Source organism: Ailuropoda melanoleuca, chromosome 6 (assembly GCF_002007445.2).
Source record: "Ailuropoda melanoleuca isolate Jingjing chromosome 6, ASM200744v2, whole genome shotgun sequence".
In the NCBI taxonomy this organism is placed as follows: domain Eukaryota; kingdom Metazoa; phylum Chordata; class Mammalia; order Carnivora; family Ursidae; genus Ailuropoda; species Ailuropoda melanoleuca.
In genome coordinates this window covers 14,301,303-14,322,946 of record NC_048223.1, presented here as the reverse complement: position 1 = coordinate 14,322,946, position 21,644 = coordinate 14,301,303, and the positions used below count along the sequence as shown (strand labels likewise).

Here is a 21,644-nt window from a genome sequence, read left to right as displayed (position 1 = left end):
ACTATGCGTTTCTAGTATGGATCTAGGGTCGTTTCTTCCCTCTTTTATCCGTGGAATGAATACATAGGACTGGTGCAGCACCCGCTCTGGCATCCTGAGATTCAGGAGCAGAGGTTTTTCTTTAATTCCCTTACAATCAGCATTTTTGTGCTGGATTCCATCCGTGGGTCTTTCCAGAGCTCAGGAAATGGGGTGATCAGCCTGGGGAAGGAATGAAGGGGGAGGGATGAGGGGTGATTGGGCAAGCAGGCTGCGCAAACACAGGAGGTCAAAGATCCTGCTTGGCCCGCTGGGCCGGAGATAAAGGGGCACCGGACCGGCGAGGCGGCGCAGAAGCCCACAGGTCTGTGCTCCCGGCTCCTAGCCGCAGACCCAGGAAGATGAGGCTCGCCGTCCGCGCCCTGCTGGCCTGCGCGGTCCTGGGTGAGTGCCGGCGCGGGGAAGGCCCGCGGAGTCGCCAGCTCGGTAGCCTCTGCACCCTCCACTCGGCCACACAGGCTCCTGGGTTCCACTCTTGGGCTGGAAGCCCGGAACACTTCCTTCGCTTTTCCCCGCCGCAACCCCGCACCTGGTTCAGCACGGCCTTAGGCTCCGCTCCGCGCGTGCGCGCTGCTGCTGGTCCCGCTAGTGCCCTTGCCGCCTTTGGTGCCCTCCATGCTTCTTTGCTTCCTCTCCTCCTCCTTGTCCAGTAAATCTTGTAGTATTAGAATACAATAAGAACACCTCTATCATGGTTTATCAGACCCCTTCTATGAGGCCGCCTGAGTCGAGTCTGAACAGCTGAGCAGGGCATCCAAGACCTCCCAGATCTGACCGCGCCCCCACCCTTATTAGTCTAATGTCCCATGGGTGCCCCTGGAGCTGAAGATGTTCTGCTAAGAAGCAGGGCCGCTGGGGGTTCAAAGCATACTTGAATCCAGGCTTCTTGGGTCCTCACCAGTGAGAAGGCTGGGGCTGTGAGGGTCATGTGAGGGTAAATGAGGCCATGGATCCAGGCACCAGTGGAGTGGAGTTTGTTGCGCAAATCTGAGTCGTGGGGTCTGTGACTGGATGGCCTCTGCCACGCCCATCACCTCCTGAGATTGTTTGGCTCCCTTTGTCCTTGAACTTTTGCCTGCCTCTCCTGGTGTGTTTGTTATACCTTTGGAGCCTTGTGTTTAGTTATTTGTGTCTCCTGGAAAAGTTTACCCTTGGGAGTTGGCCCTGCATTACTTGCCTTTGCCCCTGGTCTCCTCCCACCCTCAAAGCACCTCATAGGGCTGTGCAGGGTAAATGCAAGACTCAGGACAAATTCCTACCCATGAGACCTCAGGAGGGGCAGTTTAGGGAGGGTCTGCCACTGAATCCTGATGTCTCCCATGACTTCTCATGGGCAGAGGTGGGATAAAGGGTGATTGGGGCAGTAATTTCCCTGTGGCCCTTCCTTATGCATCCTCGAGAGCTGTTGCCCTTCCTCTTTCCTGCTCTGTGCGTTGTGGATATTCATCGGCTTCCCTGAGTCAGCCCTGTGCTGTTATCCACAGAAAGTGGAGATGACAGAGGTCTTTGGGAGCAGGGCAACCACATGATTTTAATAGCTACAGACATGGCTGGCTTTAGTTTCTCCTAATGGCAGCCTAAAAGACTGATGAAAGTTAAGGGAGGGGTCACTGGAAACAGAAAGAACCACCGAATATGTGGAGTTCTAGTGATTCTTGGAACAGAGGATGATAGATGAGTATCACAGTCAAATTCATTATTTCATCAATCATTTACCCCTACCTACTGGCCAAGCAGATGGAGAATAACTCAGAATGTCATCTTCTTTTGTTCCCTGGGCAGAGACCAAAGTGTGGAGACCTGGTTTCTAGGCCAGTCTTGGCCACTAACAGGCTGAGTGACTTTGGGTAAACCATCATTCCTTGAACCCAGTTCTAACATCTTTAAAAGATGGTAATTCCTACCTTGCTAGCTTCCGCAAGTTGTCATATCGAGCCAACACCTTCAAGTGGCTGAAAATGTCCTGTCACACTGATGAGGCTTCTGTCCCATGGCAGTCCCATGATGGTGAGATAAGGAGGCAGGGAAAAACAGAGTAAAGGAGATTATTGTGGTCTCCAGTTGAGAGCTGATGGTCAAGCCAGCTTCCTTCTGGCTAGCACAGGGTGGTTAGGAGGTAACTAGGAGGCCATTAGGGTTCCCTTCTCTTGTTCCCAGTCTCAGAAGGCAACAGAATCTGTTTTCTGTGGTGTTAATGGGAGGAGTGGGAGGAAGACAGGGTGGAGGGGATGGAGACTTCAAGAGCCTTCAGAGGGTGCGCTGTCTCTCCCACTAACACAACCTCTGGCCTCTTTCTCCTAGGGCTGTGTCTGGCTGTCTCCCCTGAGAAAACCGTGAGATGGTGCACTGTCTCAAATCATGAGGCCAGTAAGTGTTCCAGTTTCATGGAAAATATGAAAACTGTCCTTGAAAATGGTCCTTTTGTCAGCTGTGTGAAGAAAACCTCTTACCTTGAGTGCATCAAGGCCATTTGGGTAAGTCACTGTTGCCTAAAAGAGAGCAGAATAAAATCCATACTTTTTCTTCTGTCATTTTGGAACAACTCTTTACTCACAGGTAGGAGGCTGGTGTGTGGGACAGTCAACCCTCAGTGCTAAGAAAAGCACTTCAGGAAGGAAAATTGGAGTGGTTATCTTTAAGGAGTCTTAAAACAAAATCCAACATGCTCTGAAAAGGGGACTATTTTGAGGCACAAAGTTCTCTGAATCCAGGGAAAAAACAACAGTGTTTACTATCAAAATTACCATATGACATTGTTTTGGAAGTTCTTGGTACAAGAACTTGTGAATGATGCTCACAGGGAAGAGGAATACAGTGCCAACTGCAGATGGCTGCTGATCTCTTTGTTTTCTAGATTTTCCAAAAACATTTCACTCCTTCATTGTTGTCCCTGCACATCTGAATGTGGGTCAGACCCTGTGCTGAGCAACGGGGCTGCAGTGGTGAATTTAAACACATATGGTCCTTACTCTTGAGGAGCTTACAGTCTAGTCAGGAGAGAAGAAAAACATGCAAACAAATAAATTGTAAATTTCCAATTGTGTGATGTACAATGAAGGGAAAGAGTAGAATGCTCTGATAGTGACTTTCAGAAGAAACTTGCTTTGGCCTGGGTGTCCGGCACAATCTCCCTGACAGGGACCCAACGAAACTAAGACCCCAAGGATGAGCATGGGTAAGCCTGCCAGGTGCCATGGGTAGAATATGCCAGGCAGTGAAGAACAGTTTGCGCAAAGGGCCTGAGACAGCAGAGTTGGGCTTTCTGAAGTTGCCGCAGGGAAGTCATGGGGACAGGAGCAGAGCAAGCAGGAGACTGGAAGGAGTAATCAGATGGGAGAGGTAGACTCAGCCAGATGGAGCATGCTTGACTGAAGGAATCAGTGATTTGGTAAAAACAACTGGCCTGTGTGTGTTTTTTAATTGGATCTCTGTTATGATCATGCTTTAAATTATAACCTTTGAGTTACGACACTTGTTCAGTTTTAGTCCATGCATGCCCCTATTTTTAAATGTTGATAATATAAAATAATACTATCCATGAACCTAACACAGGTTCTCAAAACTTCATCAGTGCCAATAGCTTATTTCTAGGGCTGCCGCGTGGCAGCCCTGGATTTTCTAGGAATGGCAACCACGTAGCGTGGTGTAACCCACTGGCCCTACTTACAACTACCAATGTGTTTCTCCATCCTGAGCAAACTGAATCCTACAACTTTCTTGCCTTTTATTTTAGTTTTAAGATGTATATAGGTATGTGTGAATGACTGCACGGTTTTGAGTCGTAAAAAGTTTCATCAACATGGCCTTACTACATGTCGTCTTCTCCTTGTTTTTCCCTCCTCAATGTTATGCTAAGATTCACCCACATTATTGAATATAGCTATTGTTCATTCATTTTCAGAGCTCTACAATAGTCCATTATGTTAGTATAATACCATTTATTTTTTCTTTTCTGCTCATTAGGCATTTGGGCTATTTCCAGGTTTTGTTATTCTAATCAGAGCTTGACAAATAGTTTTATACAAATCTCCTGGGATGCAAGTATTAATAGTTTCTCTTGAATATGTATATGTAGGAGCAGACTTGCTGTGCCATGGGATATGTATTTGCCTTTTAAAACAATGCCAAATATACTTGATTTTTAAAAAAAATTAATGAATTAATGTATAGTGTATTATTAGCTTCAGAGGTAGAGTTTAGTGATTCATCAGCTGCATGTAACACCCAGTGTTCATTACATCAAGTGCCTCCTTAATACCCATCATCCAATTACCCCATCCCTCCACCCACCACCCCTCTAGCAACACTTAGTTTGTTCCCTATAGTTAAGAGTCTCTTGTGGTTTACCTCCCCCTCTGTTTTCCTCTTATTTTATTTTTCCTTCCCTTCCCCTATGTTCATCTGTTTTGCTTCTTAAATTCCACATATGAGTGAAATCATATTGTATTTATCTTTCTCTGATTGACTTATTATGCTTAGCATAATGCCCTCTAGTTCCATCCATGTCATGGCAAATGGCAAGATTTCATTCTTTTTGATGGCTGAGTAATATTCCTGTGTGTGTGTTTGTGCGCATACACACACCACATCTTCTTTATCCATTCATGTCGATGGGCATTTGGAGTCTTTCCTCTTTTTTTTTTTTGGAATGTAGTTGACAATTAATGTGATTATTTCAATTTCTACTCCTACCACCAGCGTATGAGAGAACAATCCATATCATTCTTGGTGAATTTGGTATTGTATCATTATGAAATTATCTGGCAGTGCTTTTTGACTAAACTCTATTTTTCTGGTATTAACATCCTATATCAACTTTCTTTGCTTAGTAGTCTTCTCCTGTGCCTTTTTTCATTCCTTTATTTTCCATTTTCTGTGTGCTTCTGCTCAGGTGCATCTTTTAAAAACTGTTTATTGCTGGATTTTATTAATGAAATCTGACAATCAGATTTATTTATTTTGTGTGAAATCTCATTTATTTTATTATTATTACTGGTGAATTTGGGTTTATTTCTGCCATATTACTTTTGATTTCTTTTAGTCCAGCCTTTCCCTGTTTTCTGATTTTTCCTTTTCTGATTTTTAAAAATTGAGTTTGCCCATGTGTGTGTTCATTTGCATTGCTTTCCCTTTGTTCCACTTCCCTTACTACTGGTAATGAATTTAAGCACTTTATTTATATTCCTTAATGAGTTCCTTAAATTTTTACTACATACTTTTAGCTTACAAATGTATTATAGTAAAATAATCCTGGCCCTCCTTCCCAAACAATAAAAGGGCTGGGAAACAGTAGCTCAGACTTCCCTCTTCCCTTTTTAAATATTACCATTTAATATTTTATGTCTATCTTTTTAAAACCCACAATGTAATTACTTCATGTATTTGTATACACTATATATAAATATATGTGGTGTGTTTGTGTGTCTATGTCTATGTGTGTATGTACACACACCCAAAAATTTAGAAAGAGAGAGAGAATATTTAGATTTATCTGCATTTTTGCCATTTAGTCTGTGTTCCGTTCCTTCTCATTTTTAGACTATCCTTCTGGGATATGTCTCCTCCTTGAAATATGCTCTTTTGGTGATCATTTAGAGCCAATCTCTAGGTGTTAAACTCTTTCAGTTGCTTGCTTGTTTTCTCTGCAAATGCTTTAATCTCTGGAATGGTAATTTTGCTGAATGTATAATTCTTGTCTGACTTTTTACCCTGTTTTAAAATATTATTCCACTGTCTCCTGACTTCCATTGTAGTTGTGGAGCAATGTGGTATTATCCTGTTATTCCTTCAATCATCTCTGAATAATTTTGAGGTTTCATTTCCTTGGCCTGTAATGTCCTATAGATTCACTGCGATATTTGCATTTGTGAAAATCTTGGTACCTATCCTGCTTAGGGTATATTGGATCTGTGGAATTATGTTTTTCATCAAATCGGAAAAATTTGCAGCAATATCTCTTTAAATACTGGCTTTTTTTTTTAGTCTCTTCATTTTTTTTTTTATTCTAGGATTCCAAGATGACACATGTTGGATCTTCTTTAATTTAACCTTTTAATCCTTCTTTTACAATTTCCATCGTCTATACCTCTTTTTGGCAGCATCCAGGATACATTTTTCAGATATAGTTTCCAGTTCACTAATTCTTACTTTAAACCTGTCTAATCAACTTATTGCCCATTCATCACTTTTCGGTTTCAACAATTATATTTTCCGTTTCTAGAAGCACCAGTTCAAATAATTTTTCTTTTTTATTTCTAATCTTTTCCTTTTCTATGCTTTATCTCTGATTTCAGCCTTCAATTTGTACAGAAAAGTAAACCTCATAGGCAGCTCTTCTCAACTGCATCAGACGGCTTCACCTTCCCTTGAGGGCCCAAGTCTGTTGTTCCTGTTGCTGCTCATGCATTGTGGCTTGTATTCTTCTGAGTGTGGTTATCTGCACCTGGGAGGTCATACTTGATTATAATCCTCCTCCTTGCTGGTTCAGATTCCCCTTGGAATCCCTGTTGCTCTAGTGGATCCCATGAGTTAAGCCTTGGCTCCTTGGTTCCTTTGCCGCTGAGGCTCCAGTGATTCCTGATCAGCATCCCGGTGTCTTGGCCACAAAGCCCTAATCTCACTGCTCTGGGAAGAGTTGTTTGTCTGCTTATTCATTTGTATTCTGTGGTGTGTGGGGTGGGTGGGGAGACGCCAGAGGTTATACTTACCTTTTTTGATACTAAGGAGGCCACAAAGATTGTTTCATATTTGGTGTTTAGTTGTGGAATAGGGCCGTCCTTCACCAATGTGAATGTATCTAATGGCACTGAAATGTACACTTAAAAAAGGTTAAACAGTAAATTTTATCTTATTTATATTATAGTAAAACGACAAAAAGAATCCCAACACTCAAAAGTTGCCCCAAGATTAACTAACTAACTAAATAACCAGCAAGTAACTGTAATGGAAGAAATAAACCCAGACGACCTGAATTTAAATCCCAACTCCATGACTTAACTAACTATGTAACCTGGGGAAGTGACAAACTTTCCATGCCTTTGTTTTTTCATCTCTAAAATGGAGCTGATTTGAACAGTGGTGACCTGCAACATATCTGAGTAGTCCATTAAACAAACAATGAGCCATAATAGAAATAATAATCAGCATGTAACCCTTAATTCATAGTATAAGTGAGAGGTAAGGCCCAAAGAAAAGTACCAAATCCTTGAACAAGACTCTTGTAGTTATGGGGTCCCCGGCCAGAAAGGAAAAGTATCGAGTACTGAATCAGAGTGGAGACAAGTGTCATCAAGGCTCCCCTCCCCCAAGGAGGGCTTCACAAAGTACCTGAGGAAGAGCTCAGCAGAAGGCCCAAGATACAGAGGTTACCAAACAAAAGCAACCGGGCTTGCAGTATAAATATGTGTAAGAGCATGGTTGCAACTTCCTTCAGTGTCTGTTGTGCTTGGGCAGTGTACCCAGTCTAGGGTTGGGAGGGCAGTTTTCCCCCGTGAGGTCCGCTAGGTAAAGCTTCTCTAATTCATGTTCATCTTGAAAGATCACACGTAGGTTTCTGGGCCAAGAAACAGACTCCTCACCAGGGAAAAGAGAAACAAAATCCATTCCTTTCTCTGTGTGGGAGGAATAAGAATATGGTGGCCAAATCCCCTCACCAGGAAGGTGGAGTCAACTGAAGCCCTTGGTGAGGTGTGTGGTTGGGCCAAGATGAGGGTCCAAGAAGCCCTGCCAGTCACCTTCACTTGCCTGGGTTTCAGTGGACTTCATCAGGGTCTGGTCTGTTTCCTTTCAGTTAAATGAAGCAGATGCCGTGACACTGGATGCAGGCTTGGTGTTTGAGGCGGGCCTGAATCCCTACAACCTAAAGCCTGTAGTGGCAGAGTTCTATGGGTCAGAAAAGGGTAAGTTCTTCCTGGGGACCCAGGGGAGAGTTTGTGGCTCTTGTTCTCTCCCAGTAGATGCTGAGTTTGTCTTGTCCAGGCAGGTAATGGAAATTAAATCCTGATGAGCATTCCCCATTGGGTGTCAGTGGGGAAGGGAATGAGAGGCTCTGTCAGCTGCCATAGGCACAACTCAAAGCCTTTAGGGCTTTGGGATGGTTGAGGACTGGTGCTCCTAACACTGACCTTCTGGGCCAAGAAATGTGCTTCCTGGAGAAACAGAGCAGACTGTGTGCAACCTGACCCGAATCACTAGAGTTAGGAGCTGCATGGAGGAGCCCTCCAAGAACGATAGGTGCCACACACATGGGAGAGACCACACAAGAGTACATACTTGGAGCCCCAAGAGCCTTGCATCTCTTCCCCAACTGTCCCTGGGCCTATGTCAGGGAACAGGAAATACTTAGAATGAATGTGGTCTCTGTGCTACAACTCCAATTTCCTGGCGGGCTTGGGTTGGCAGGTGAGGCAGACACCCTATAGGGCCACGGTAGGAAGAAAACATTTGGACCACGTGTTCATGTGGCCTTCTTGCCCCTGTGTTTGCTTGGATTGTTTTTACAAATGTTCTCTCTGTGGTCCTTTTTTCCCCCTGCAAGTCTAGGCAGGTATTCCTGATCTCTCTCTCTTTGTGACCCAACCCAAAATAAATGTGCCCTGTGCATTCCCTTTTTCTACTCAGGGCCCTGTAGTGACGAGCAATGGTTCCCTGCGGCCCAGGTTGAGGGTCTTTCATTCACACTGTCTCTTTGCAGATAAACAAACCCACTATTATGCTGTGGCTGTGGTGAAGAAGAACAGCGACTTCAAACTGAACGAGCTCCAAGGCAAGAGATCCTGCCACACGGGTCTTGGCAGGTCTGCTGGGTGGAACATCCCCATGGGCTCACTTTATTGGAAGCTGCCTGAGCCACGTGAATCTCTTCAGAAGGGTAAGTAGGCAAGAGGGTGAGTGCTGTCAGGCAGGCCTGCACAGGACGCACCGGGGTTACTCAGACATGATCAAGCGATCATGTGTGATGAGTCTGGGTGGGTGGGGGCAGGACGTACACCGGCTTTAAACTGGTCAGTTCTGCCATTCTAGCGGCCCTTGGGAAGTGTCAGCTGAGGGTTTTTTTTCTGAGCTCCTAACACCCATACCAAAGGCTATCCTTAGGAGTGGGGGGAAGGCCATCAAGCCCAACAGAGGGCTTCAGTCAGGGCCAGTTTGCTGGGCCCTACTGATAACTTTCCTGGGGTTCTTTCCTGTCTGTGGCTGATGTGTTTCCATTCTGTTGGAGCTTTTCTGGTGGCTATCTGCTGGCCATGAACTTGGCCTGTACTTCTTTATGTGGGTCTCCCATCTCTCAGATATGACTCCCAGATATGACTCTCAGATATGACTCTTTGAGCTGTTCCAGTCTGACAACAACCTGAGACAGGCCTGGGTCAATGGCAGGCACAGGCCTGGTTCTTGGTGAGGGGGGGGTGGGAGGACAAAGGTTAATTCGTCCCTTCTTGGAAAACCTTGATCTTGATCAGTGAACATACATAAGGGTGTGCTGAGACTGGGTGCGCTGGTTTTCCTTTAGTCACTCTTTGTTCCCTAAAGAGCCTAGCCTGGGACCTGGCTGCTTGCGGCCAGGGCGGCTCATGACCTGTGCTACATGTCTTATGTTGAGCAGCAGCGTCCAATTTCTTCGCGGGCAGCTGTGTTCCCTGTGCAGATCGGACAACCTTCCCCAAACTGTGTCAACTGTGTCTGGGGAAAGGGACAGAGAAGTGTGCCTGCTCTAACCATGAACCATACTTCGGCTACTCGGGTGCCTTCAAGTGAGTGAGACCACCTGCTGTTCCATGGTGGCCAAAGTGTCCAATGTGCTCAGGCTGGGAGACCCTACCTGGCCCACAGCAGAGCCCAGCCTACAGAGAGGTGTCCAGGAGGCCTAATCCCCTCACAGTGACTCAGTGATCCAGCTGGGACTCTCCGGGCCAAGCCAGTGCATATGCCTTTCACGTGACATTTGACAAGGGAGCCCCTTTCGTGGAGATCTTTTCTATCTCCCCAGAGCCCTTGAACCTGCCCAGTGTGTTCTTTTGCTGGCCTTGGCAGAGCCTAAGGGAACAGGCACATCCTTGGTGTCTGGACCATTCTTCAGTGACTGACCCCCTGCTTTCCACTGTAGCAGTGTCTGCTGTTCAATGCACTGGCCTCTCTCCTACCTTCCCTCATTGCCCCTGTGCAGACAGCTCGTGTGGCTGATTTTTCACTCCCTCTTTTACCTTGGTTATATCCTAAAGTTTGATAGCCAGCCAAGGGACATTTCCTCTCTCAGGAGACTCTATGTCTTTATCTTCCATTTCAGAAATTTGAAAACTCTTTTCTGTATTAAAATATCTTCAGTGATTTTTTTGCTACTTTGAGGCACATGATAAGGGATTTCTAGTTCCCATGAGCTCATCCCCCCGATCTTAGTGGTGTATCAGTGGCCCATAGTGCTTCCTCAGCTGTGGGTTGGCATAGAGGCCTCCGTCAGTCTCTGCCCTTGTCCCAGGGCTGGATGGTGTGATCAGACAGACCCTCAAGCCTGAGGTGAAGGGCCTGCCCTACAGGAATCCTCTTAATGTATTTCTTTCCCACAGGTGTCTGATGGATGATGCTGGGGAAGTGGCCTTTGTTAAGCATTCAACAGTGTTCGGTAAGTGGCAGGAGAATCTATACATTCCCTCCAGGCAGTGGGCTTTCTTTTTTTTTTTTTCCCGTACCCCTTTTCATGGAAAGTGGTCAGATACGAGCATACTGTATTCTTCCTTTATCATTTCTTGGGTTTCTACCTGTGCAGAGTTTTGTGCCTGTGGGGTACCCACCTGGACTCCTGGGCCTCTTTCTATCATTCAACCTCTTGGACATGGGGATTCTTCTTCCTGGTGAATGTTGCGACAGCAAGGGATTGGGGGCATTTCTGGCTGAACTTGGCCTAAAGCTGGTCTGCTGAGATGAGAACTGTTGTGGCGTATGGGCAGTCACCCCTGTACCAGGCATCAGAAGCTTTCTTGCCTGTAACTGGTTGTGGGATCTTGAGCAATTCAGTTCCCTATGTGCTCTGGCCCTCAGTGTTTGCTCTATGTATCTCAGCTCACACATGTTATGATTCATTGGGATTGCAAGGGATGGGGAGAGGGACTACAGCTCATGACTCTGTCCTGTCTGCAGTTGGCTCATTCAGGCTTTCTTCCCCCAGAGAACCTGCCAAATGAAGCTGACTGGGACAACTATAGGCTGCTCTGCCCAGACAACTTGCATAGGATGCCAGTAGATAAATATAAGGACTGCCACCTGGCCAGTGTCCCTTCCCATGCTGTTGTGGCCCGAAGTGTGGGGGGCAAGGAAGACTTGATCTGGGAGCTTCTCAACCAGGCCCAGGTACTGAATTCACCGTCCTCCCTCCTGGTTAGAGGTCCCTGCTTGGATTTGGGGCATTTTCATATATTACCTTCTTGCCACTATGGAATACCTTGGTTTTTTTTTTTTAAAGATTTTATTTATTTATTTGACAGAGAGAGAGACAGCCAGAGAGACAGGGAACACAAGCAGGGGGAGTGGGAGAGGAAGAAGCAGGCTCTCAGCAGAGGAGCCTGATGTGGGGCTTGATCCCATAATGCCAGGATCACGCCCTGAGCCGAAGGCAGACACTTAATGACTGAGCCACCCAGGTGCCCCGGAATACCTTGTTTTTAGGACATAGTGAGAACTGTGCCACATTCATCCACTTGTCTAGCAGTGCCCAGTGGGGATTCAGAGTTGCACAGAACCTAGTCCTGCATTATTGCCTGTCAGACCCTTACATTTTGGCCTAGTGACATGAAGATGCTCTTTATTGCTTAATTCTATTTCTTTCCATCTAAACCAGGACTTCTAGGCCAAGGGTAAATACTCCCTCCCCCATGAGGCCTTCCATGACCTCCGCAGAAGGAAATGATCCCTTTCCTAATGTCCCTCAGCCTGACTGCAAGGAAGCCACGCACACAGCCAACTTTACTTCCCTAGAGCAGCAGAAAGCCAACACTGGGCCCACTTCCTCTCATCCAGTCCTCCCATCTGTCAATCAAGGGTTTAAGTGGTAACCACACAGTGTCAGCTTCTGAAGGAGATTGCATTTCTTAGACTCAGTAAGCTGTCAACCTAACCAGGGAGACGGGCACAGTAACATACCCTGCGAAATAAAGTTGCTGCATGGCTGCAAGAAGACTGGGAGTGGGGATGGTGCTGGGTGGGAAAGAGCAGGTCTGACTGCCCTCTCTCCTGAAATCTTGAAAATTTCATGGTTTTAATTTCATTTTCTGGGGTTTTTGTTTTTCCTCGGTCCCCTTTCGCGGCCTTCCTTGCTGCTGTAGCCAATCACTATTGTGTTTTACTATACACAGGAACATTATGGCAAAGACAAATCTAAAGTCTTCCAGCTCTTCAGCTCAACTTTGGGGAAGGACCTGCTGTTTAAGGACTCTGCCCAAGGGTTTTTGAAGATTCCCCCTAAAATGGACACCTGGCTGTACCTGGGATATGACTATGTCACTGCTCTTCGGAATCTAAGGGAAGATGTGCGTAAGTATTGGGGAAGGATCATGTGATCTTTTGGAGAAATCTGGTGGGGGCAACGACCAGCAATAGACTTTCCAGGTACTGAAAGCCCACCTTGACATTTCTTTATCTGCCCTGCCTTGCTGCCCAGGGTCAGACTGGTGCTAAATGGCATCAGTCATAATGAGACGGGCCTGGACATCACTAAAAGGCAATTCATGCTTGAAATGACTTGGATTGATACTAGCATTATTTCCCTTGTGTAAATCAGGCCACCGCACCCACTTTGTGAAGCCAAGTAGCCTGGCACAAAGTAAGCGAAATAGAATAAAATAGCTACAGACTTGTACATCTGCTGCCAGTGTTATGATCAGCTTGTGCCATAGTGAAGTGGAGCCCTGGAGAGCTTGATCCTGCTCCTGAATTTCCTTGGGTCATTGGATGTTTGCTTGATTATTCATTCATTCAACAGACATTTGTTGATCATCTAGCCATAAACTGTGCTAGGTGCTGGGCGTGCAATGGTGAGACAAATGTATATTAGCTTCTGCTGTCATGGAACTTTCTCACCAGTGGAGAAGACAAATGTTCAATGAATAGTCACTCTATTGAATGACTGATTAAAAATGAGAGATTTGCTCAGAAGAAGGGAAAACAAACACAACAGAACAAAAATATCATGGTCTGATGAGACCATGAAAACAAAGAAAAATAGATCCTGGAGCTGTGGTCAGGCTTCCTTAAGGAAGTGACTTGAACTGAGCCTGACAGTTGAATAGATGCCCTTTTACTCAGCGGACATTAATTGCACTGACCACAAGCCAGGCACTGCCTTTGAACAATGAGGGTGCTGTGGAGAATAAGACACGGCATAAGAATAAGCTTGCCCTGGCTGAGCTTATGTTCTCTTGCAGGGAACAGACAAAAAACAATGAAAAAATAAATAAAACAACTCAGGTGGTTAAATGCTATTTCAAAAAGAAGCAGCAAAAAACTCCCCAAAACAGCCTGAAGTGATAGAGGTTGGGAGGAAAGTTGGCTTTGTGGAAGAGATTATTTTAAGCCATATCTAAATGATAAGAAGCCAACAAAGAGATTGTTACTGGCTTTGTTTCCTAAGATGATGAATTCTTGGAATGGGACCTGTTTATATATTGCTGGCAAATCCCAGCATTTTCATAAAGACAGTTAGTAGCATTCACGACCAGCAGGAACTCCTGGGGCCTCATCTGAAATCTGGCTCTCTTTCTTATGCCCTAGGCCCGGATACCCCAAGGGATGAATGCAAGAAGGTGAAGTGGTGTGCAATAGGTCACCATGAGAGGGTCAAGTGTGATGAGTGGAGTGTAAACAGCGAAGGGAAAATAGAGTGTGAATCAGCAGAGTCCACTGAAGACTGTATTGCCAAGATCGCGGTATGTCATTCCTGCCTCTGTAGGGCAGCATTTCTGTCCCTGCCTGCCTGTCCCTAAGGCTGAGTGAGTGTTCTTAGGAATGATATAAAAACCTGGGTTCCCAGGAACCTTGCCCTCATGTGGGAGCCCAGCCCCACGGGAGCTTCAGTACTTTTAAATTTATGGATCTGAAGGGCTCCTTAAGGCTCTGTTTCCTCCCGGTATTAGCACATGGTAGAGGGCACTCTGAGCTGTGTCTGCTTACGGGAGGCTGGACCATGGTGTGGGTGTGCCTGAGACCCATGGTGTGCCATGACAGGTGTGACAGGGCTGCGCTGATTGTGCACGCAGGTAGAAGTTTAGCTTTGTTGATCACAAGAGCATTCCATGTTTGCTTTTAGAATTTTGAAAATCCTGAATGATATAAAAAAGAAAAGAGAAGTACTTGTAATCTTCTAACTCAGAGAAAATCCTGTTAAATGGGATTGTATCATATACACAATTTGCTATACTTTTTCCACCTGATATCTTGTTATCTTTTCCTATGTTACAAATCATTTTTTGAAAACATGGTCTTTTATTTATTTTTTGTTAATTTATTTGAAAGAGAGAGAGAGAGAGTGAGCACGAGTCGGGGGAGGGGCAGAGGGAGATGGAGAGGGAGAAGCAGATTCCCCACTGAGCAGGTAGCCTGACATGGGACTCCATCCTAGGACCCTGGAATCATGACCTGAACTGAAGGCCGACTGAGCCACCCAGGCACCCCAAAAACATGATCTTTTAATGTTGTAATTTATTTCATAGTGTGGATGTGATGCAAACTATTTAGCCATTTATCCATGTTATCTACAACATCATTTAGTCTGTTTCTGTCTTTTTTGCTGTAATGAATTATACTTGCATGTTTTACATTGTATGAATCACACTTGCACTTGTACTTTTTATCCAAATAGTTTCCCACATATTTGATTACATTTTAGGGTGTATTCCTAGAAAGTAGATTTCTAGGCCCAATGGAAAACTTGGCAATCTTGTGGAATTTAAGTATCTCTATAATTCAGGGCTTATAAACCTGAGAAATAGGTCATTCAAGAATATTTTACTCATTCGTTAACACTCTTTCTACACCAAGCACTGAAATAGTACTCAGCCACATGGCCATGATTCTGGGCTAGAGCTCCGTCAGGAGGTGTTCTATGCCACAGACATAGCCTTGTGTCCCTGACTCCACTCATCTGTCTTACAAATAAGAACTTTGGTGTCAAAAAGTTCTTGTGGAATGTCTCTGGGACAGTGTATCCTATGAGAGGACAAGAGGACTAACTGTGGGTCTTTGCTTCTGAAGAAACTAAGCAAGGCACCCCAAATTAATCCTTAGTTCATCATGGTTTGGGTGAAAATGAGAGCACATTTTATTTTCTCTGCTGTGTATTCCTGACTGATAGATCCTTGGGGATCTGGTACAGCACCTGCTGTCTCCTGGGGCCTTCATGTCCTGTGCTGGGAAGGCTGCCTCAAAGAAATGTCTGGAAGAGCAGGTAGGACAGGAGATGGCCTGTTTTCACCTGCTGTAATGTGCTGTGTCTTTGCAGAAAGGAGAGGCTGATGCCATGAGCTTGGATGGAGGCTTCATTTACATAGCGGGCAAGTGCGGTCTGGTGCCAGTCCTGGCAGAGAACTACAGTAAGTAGAGGGGTGCCTCTCTGTGTTCTATTTCCTCTGGGTCAGGGAGAGAAGAGATGGGAAAATCATAGCCTGATTTACACCACATTGGCCAGAAAGCTCTTACTTACTGAGCCCCTCTTACTTCCTAGGCTCTGGGGTCCCTCATATCTAATCCCCACAGTCATCTTAAAGGACAGAATCTTATATCATACCTTCCACCAGGGGGATTGGAGGCTTTGCACTGGGAGGTTCCAGCTAAAAGTGACTCACTGCAGATGACAGCTGGGATTCTCAGCTGGGATTCCTGGCAGGTCCTCTTGCTTCCCAAACTTACACTTCTGTTGTCCTGGTACAGGGATTCAAGTATAGTTGGCAGGGACCACTGTGGCCACTGGTCAAACAGAGCAGGAAACTTGAAATTCACAATTTTGGGCTAAATTCCAGAGGCCAGTGAGCAAAAGTGAATTCGTATAATCCAGACAGCCTGGACTGTTTGGGAATTGGTGAAATGTAGATTGTTTTCCTGCTTCTTTTTATTCTAAATTGCACATGGGAATGGCAGGACTTCCGATGAATACATGTTTAATGACTTCTTCATTCTCTCCTCCAGAAACTGAGGGCCCTGACTGTAGCAACACAGCAGAGGAAGGTGAGTTGGGATTGGTAACCTCATCAGTTTAATTCTTATTGCTTTTGGGAAAGGGTAAGGTAGGTTTGAATTCAAATCCAAAGTAGGTAAGGCAATGGAAGAAAACAATTTATAGAATTCAAAAGAACCATAGAAGGATGATAATTGATAATGATGGCTCTCTTTTACACTTGCCATGACTTGCACACAGGATTTCTCACTTAATCCTATAAGTGGGTACTGTCATCCTTTAAGAATGCCTAAGAGGACCAACAGCACACAGGGGTTACAAGTTGTCAGGGTTCCTATATCCAACACGCAAGTTCACACCCTCCTCACCACTCCCAGAGGCTTCACATTACATCAGGCCTGCCCAGTTTTAGATGAGAGTTACACCAGCCAAGGAGTCTTGCTTACATGTCCCTGGCAGGGATGAGCAGAGAGACTCACACAGGCAGATATCTAGGAGCATGAAATTACCCAGCCTCCCAGGCACGGCTGGGCCCAGGAACTCAGGCCAATCTGGCTCTCAACTAGTGCTCTGGGAGGGAGGTGGTGGATCTGGAAGGATGGGACAGGAGCAAGACAGGAAATCTTGCCAAGGTGATCACTGGGTCAGTGCCTCAGGGCTCAGACCTCTGTGGTTGTTTTCCAGCCATTAGTGTGCAAGTCTGACCTTGTGACTTCCCCTATTACAACTCTCAGCCCCTCCCCCTCATTCTAGAACCCAGGCTCTTTAGCTAAAAATAGAAAGACTTGTTCTTCCTCCAAGGGTAAGGCTTCTCTATATTCTGCTATAAATAGTTGACTGAATTAACTAATTTAAAAAGTTGAAATCATGGGTTGATCTTCTATTTGCACTTTTAAGGAACAGCATGTATTTTCTGCTCTTTGGCAGCTGATTTTGATTTTGAATTTCTACTTCACTTATTTTGGTGCAAACTTGTATTCTCCGTATCCCAAAATACACGGCCAGAATATTCCCTGTAGTTTATTGATCATTTACTACTCTTTCCTAATTTTTACTGTATAAAAATGTGGGGAGTCACGTGCTCTTCAGAATCCATTCCTCTGATATTCCACAGTGGAGGGTGAGTTGCTGGTTTATAACTTTCATAGCTTTATGCATTTAGGGAAGGGCTATATACCAGCCATTGCTCTGACGATGATGTTGGCTTGCTATTTTGTTTTTAATGTTCAGAATAATCTCCATCTGACAGAGTGACTGGTACTTCATCTCAATCAGTTTTTGGGAAGACCCTTTCAAAGACAGAAGGAATGATTCAGGATAATTTTGCTTCACAGGGAGATAGCAGGCTTTGATTGCAGACACATACTCTGAGGGCTCAGGGGTGTTAATACTTTCTTTTTTGGTGTTTTTCTTGTAGGGTATCGTGCTGTGGCCGTAGTTAAGGCATCAGCAGATGATACCCTCACCTGGAACAATCTGCGAGGCAGGAAGTCCTGCCATACCGCAGTAGATAGAACCGCGGGCTGGAACATCCCCATGGGCCTGCTCTACAGCAGGATCAACAACTGTGAATTTGGTAAGTGAATCCTGGAAGGACGCTGTGATCAGGACCAGGGTCAAAGAGGTGTTCTCAGAAAAGAGTAGTACGGTACAAAATGCTGTGGCCCTGGTTCTACAGTAGTAAAATTTGGTTAAAATGAACCTCAAGGAGATATCAAGAAGAGATGGTAAAGTTGGGGAGCTGAATCAGAATGGTTCTTTTTGGCTGCATATATGGCTTCAGTAAATATATGTTTACTTTCATCTCTCATGAAAAGGACCAAGTGAGCAGTCCATCGCTGATACGGTCATTAGAAGCCCAGGCTCCTTCTATCTGCTCCACTCTTCTGAGCATGGGGCCTCTGTCTTCAAGGTCAACCATGGTTGCCATCATATCCATGATCCAGGCAGCCTCAAGGAGCAAGGAATAAGGGCAACTTGAAGTATATGTTATCTGCGGTCACTTTATTAAAGAAGATACCCGGGAAATCTAAATCAGTTACTTCAAGTAACTTTTCATTGCTCAGAACTCAGGCCCATAGTCACACTTGGTTGTCAAAGAGGCTCAGGAATGTCATCTTTTATTTGGGCATGTCTCTGTCCCAAATAAAACTAGATCTTTGTTCAAAAATTAAAACTAGAACGACCATATGATTCAGCAATTTCACTTCTGGGTATTTATCCAAAGGAAATGAAAGCACTAACTGAAAAAGGTATATGCATCCCCATGTTCATTGCAGCAGTATTTACTATAGCCAAGATATGGAAACAGCCTGAGTGTCCGTTGATGAATGAATGCGTAAATAAAATTATATATATATATATATATATATATATATATGTAACAAAATAGACTTTTATTCAGCCAAAAAAAAAGGGAAGAAATCTTGCCATCGTGACAACAGGGATGGCCATTCAGGTTATTATGCTAAGTGAAATATATCAGTCAGAGAAAGACAAATATTGTATAATCTCACTTACATGTGGAATCTTAAAAAACCCCAAGCTCAAAGATACAGAGCACAGACTAACAGTTGCCAAAGGTGGAGGGTGGGGGAGTGGGCAAAATATGTGAAGGGGCAAAAGGTACAAACTTCCAGTTATAAACTAAATAAGTCCTGGGGATGTAATGTACAACATGGTGACTACAGTTAATAATACCATATCGCATATTTTAAAGTTGCTAAGAAAGTAGATCTTAAAAGTTCTCATCACAAGAAAAATATTTTGTAATGATGTATGGTGGTAGATGTTAACTAGACTTATGGTGGGGACCATTTTGCAATATATTGCAACATCAAATCATGTTGAACACCTGAAAGTAATATAATGTTATATGTCAGTTATATCTCAATAAAAAAATAATGGAGAAAAAAAAGAATAAAACAACTAAGTCTTTGTTACTAAGAAACAAGGGGTTCCAAATGGCCGTTGGGTGGACAATCCCTCCGACAGACTTTCTAGGTAATGTGAGTGTGTGGGATCCTTGGATCTCTTTAAGGTCTTGGCAGTCTCACCGAGGGGACTTCCCAGCAGGTAAGCCCCTTCAAAGGGATGGGAATCAGTTTATTTTCTGTGTCCTCTGAATATCTTCAGATATGAGAATTCTACGTGTAAGTTAACCACAAACAAATATTTTCTTTCTTTCTTTTTTCTAAAAGATTTTATTTATTTATTTGAGAGAGAAAGTGAGCAAGCAAGAGAGAGAAAGAGAGAGCGTATGAGCAGGGGGAGGGGCAGAGGGAGAAGCAGGCTCCCCCACTGAGCAGGGACCTTGATGCGGGGGCTCGATCCTGGGACTCCAGGACTCCGGGATCATGACCTAAGCTGAAGGCAGATGCTTAACAAGCTGAGCCACCCAGATACCCCAGACAAATGTTTTCTAATGGTTTCTAATGGTTATTTACATTAGCTTCCTCCTTGCCACCTCCAAATATGTGCAACTCTTGAGAAGTCTCTAAAGACAGTTATGAACCAGACAAGTCCTGTGTGTGGGGACTTGGAGATGAGACCCCGTTTCCACACTGGGGCTTGTCTGACATGAGAGGAAGCAAAATGTGGCTGGGGTGATATCCAGAAAGCTCTGGCTCCCCACCAGCAAGGTCACTACCTCTGCTTTTCTGAGCCACCTGGCAATTTCACAGCCATGGGAGATCAGCCAAGCTGTGAGTAAAATCCCCCAGCCTTTAATTGAATTTGGAGTTTTAAGTTCTATTAAAGTCGCTTCTAAAAAATAGCAAGGGAAGGGAAATTCTGGAATTAGGTAGCACAAGCTTGGGGATTGAGACCTCCCATTTTATCCCTTTTATGTCAATTTTTATGTAATTTCCCTCTCTTCTCTCTTTAGATAAATGGTGACACTATAGGGTGTCCATGGAACCCTCTCTACCTGAATTGTAATGGTCTACTAACTTCTATTCCTGGCCTCGATTAAGTTTCCTTTTAAAGCCTACAGCCTCGCAGGTCCTGAGTTGGTGGCCAGTCACTGAATATGTTCCACCTATCCTGGGCCATATGCACCTGTTATGTGTTAAATGAAGCCTACTCATACTGACTCAGTTAGGAGGAGCTGACTTCCTCTTGTCCTTCTGTACAGATAAATTTTTCGAGGAAGGCTGCGCCCCTGGATCTATGCGAAATTCCAGTCTCTGTGCTCTGTGTATTGGCTCAGCAAATGTTCCAGGAAAGGAGTGTGTTCCCAATAACCATGAGAGATACTATGGCTACACTGGGGCTTTCAGGTGAGTCTTTTAACCCTGACCCAAATATAATAATAAACCCAGCCCTGACAAGATTTCTTTTTAGGAACTAAGGTGAGATTCTTATGTTCCTGGTCTGTTAGTCTTACATGTGTTAGGGTGCCACCGTTAGCAACCATCTGAAGAACGCTGTGTGAAGGAGCATCCAAGACACCCTCTCCAGACTGACAGTACAGTGCAGATTAGAAGTTCTCAACAGGGGGCGACTTCCCCCTCAGGGGGAATTTTGGCAGTGGCTCAAGATGTTTTTGATTATCAAATGAGGTTGGGTGCTACTGGTATCTAATTGGTAGAGGCTGCTAAACATCTTATATGTATAGGACAGCATCCAACAATAAAGAATTACCTGGCTCAAAATGTTACTATTGCCAAGGTGAGGAAACCCTGCCATAGTCAAATACAGGAGTCAGGAGTCTGGCTCATGCTCTTCCATGCACCTTTGGGGAACCTGGAGCTAGCCATACTCACCTGGAAATTCACAAAAGTAAAGAACACGATTTCTACATTCCCAATTGCAATTCTATTTCATGGGATGTTTATTACTTTTATAAAGACACTTGTGCACCTTATGACCTTATTTTTTTTTAAGATTTTATTTATTTATTTATTTGACAGGGAGAGAGAGAGAGAATGGGAAGGAAAGAACAAGCAGAAGGAGCTGCAGAGAGAGGGAGAAGCAGGGTCCCCACTGAGCAGGGAGCCCATTGTGGGGCTCGATCCCAGGACCCTGGGATCATGACTTGAGCCAAAGGCAGACGCTTAACTGACTGAGCCATCCAGGCACCCCGACCTTATTACTTTTTAACTGTCTTTTCTGATTCAGGCTTGTGTTAGTAGTTCATGAGTCCATCAACTGCAGAATGGTGGTGGATTGTAACGAGCTTCTCAGTAGTGAAGGAGAAAACAAAGGTTATCCTAATTCTCCAATTAGACCCACCTTGTGAGTTTGTGCAAATATAGTTCACAGTCCACAAGTTCCCAATTTTTACACAGTAGAATGTGAGTAAGGAATCACCTTAATGGGACACTGCCCCTCTAATATCTCTATTGGTGCCAGGGAAATGATGTAACTGCATTGGAGAATCTGTGCCAGAATTCAGCATTCAGTGTGTGGGAACTGAGATTGCATAACCACAAAGCCAATTGGAGGTTTT

General features: G+C 44.6%; 1 protein-coding gene across 1 annotated transcript in view; it reads left to right on the top strand.

Annotated features, from left to right (window-relative positions):
* Nucleotides 1-269: 269 nt before the first annotated feature.
* Nucleotides 270-21,644, top strand: part of LOC100467350 (serotransferrin-like) — a 53,407-nt gene continuing 32,032 nt past the window's right edge. The window contains 13 exon segments of the mRNA XM_011230832.3: nucleotides 270-423; nucleotides 2,341-2,513; nucleotides 7,829-7,937; nucleotides 8,732-8,908; nucleotides 9,641-9,788; nucleotides 10,599-10,654; nucleotides 11,198-11,379; nucleotides 12,381-12,558; nucleotides 13,795-13,949; nucleotides 15,521-15,611; nucleotides 16,204-16,242; nucleotides 17,610-17,768; nucleotides 20,328-20,472. Of these exon segments, the coding sequence (XP_011229134.1) occupies nucleotides 381-423; nucleotides 2,341-2,513; nucleotides 7,829-7,937; nucleotides 8,732-8,908; nucleotides 9,641-9,788; nucleotides 10,599-10,654; nucleotides 11,198-11,379; nucleotides 12,381-12,558; nucleotides 13,795-13,949; nucleotides 15,521-15,611; nucleotides 16,204-16,242; nucleotides 17,610-17,768; nucleotides 20,328-20,472 (1,655 nt within the window). The 5' untranslated portion in view covers nucleotides 270-380.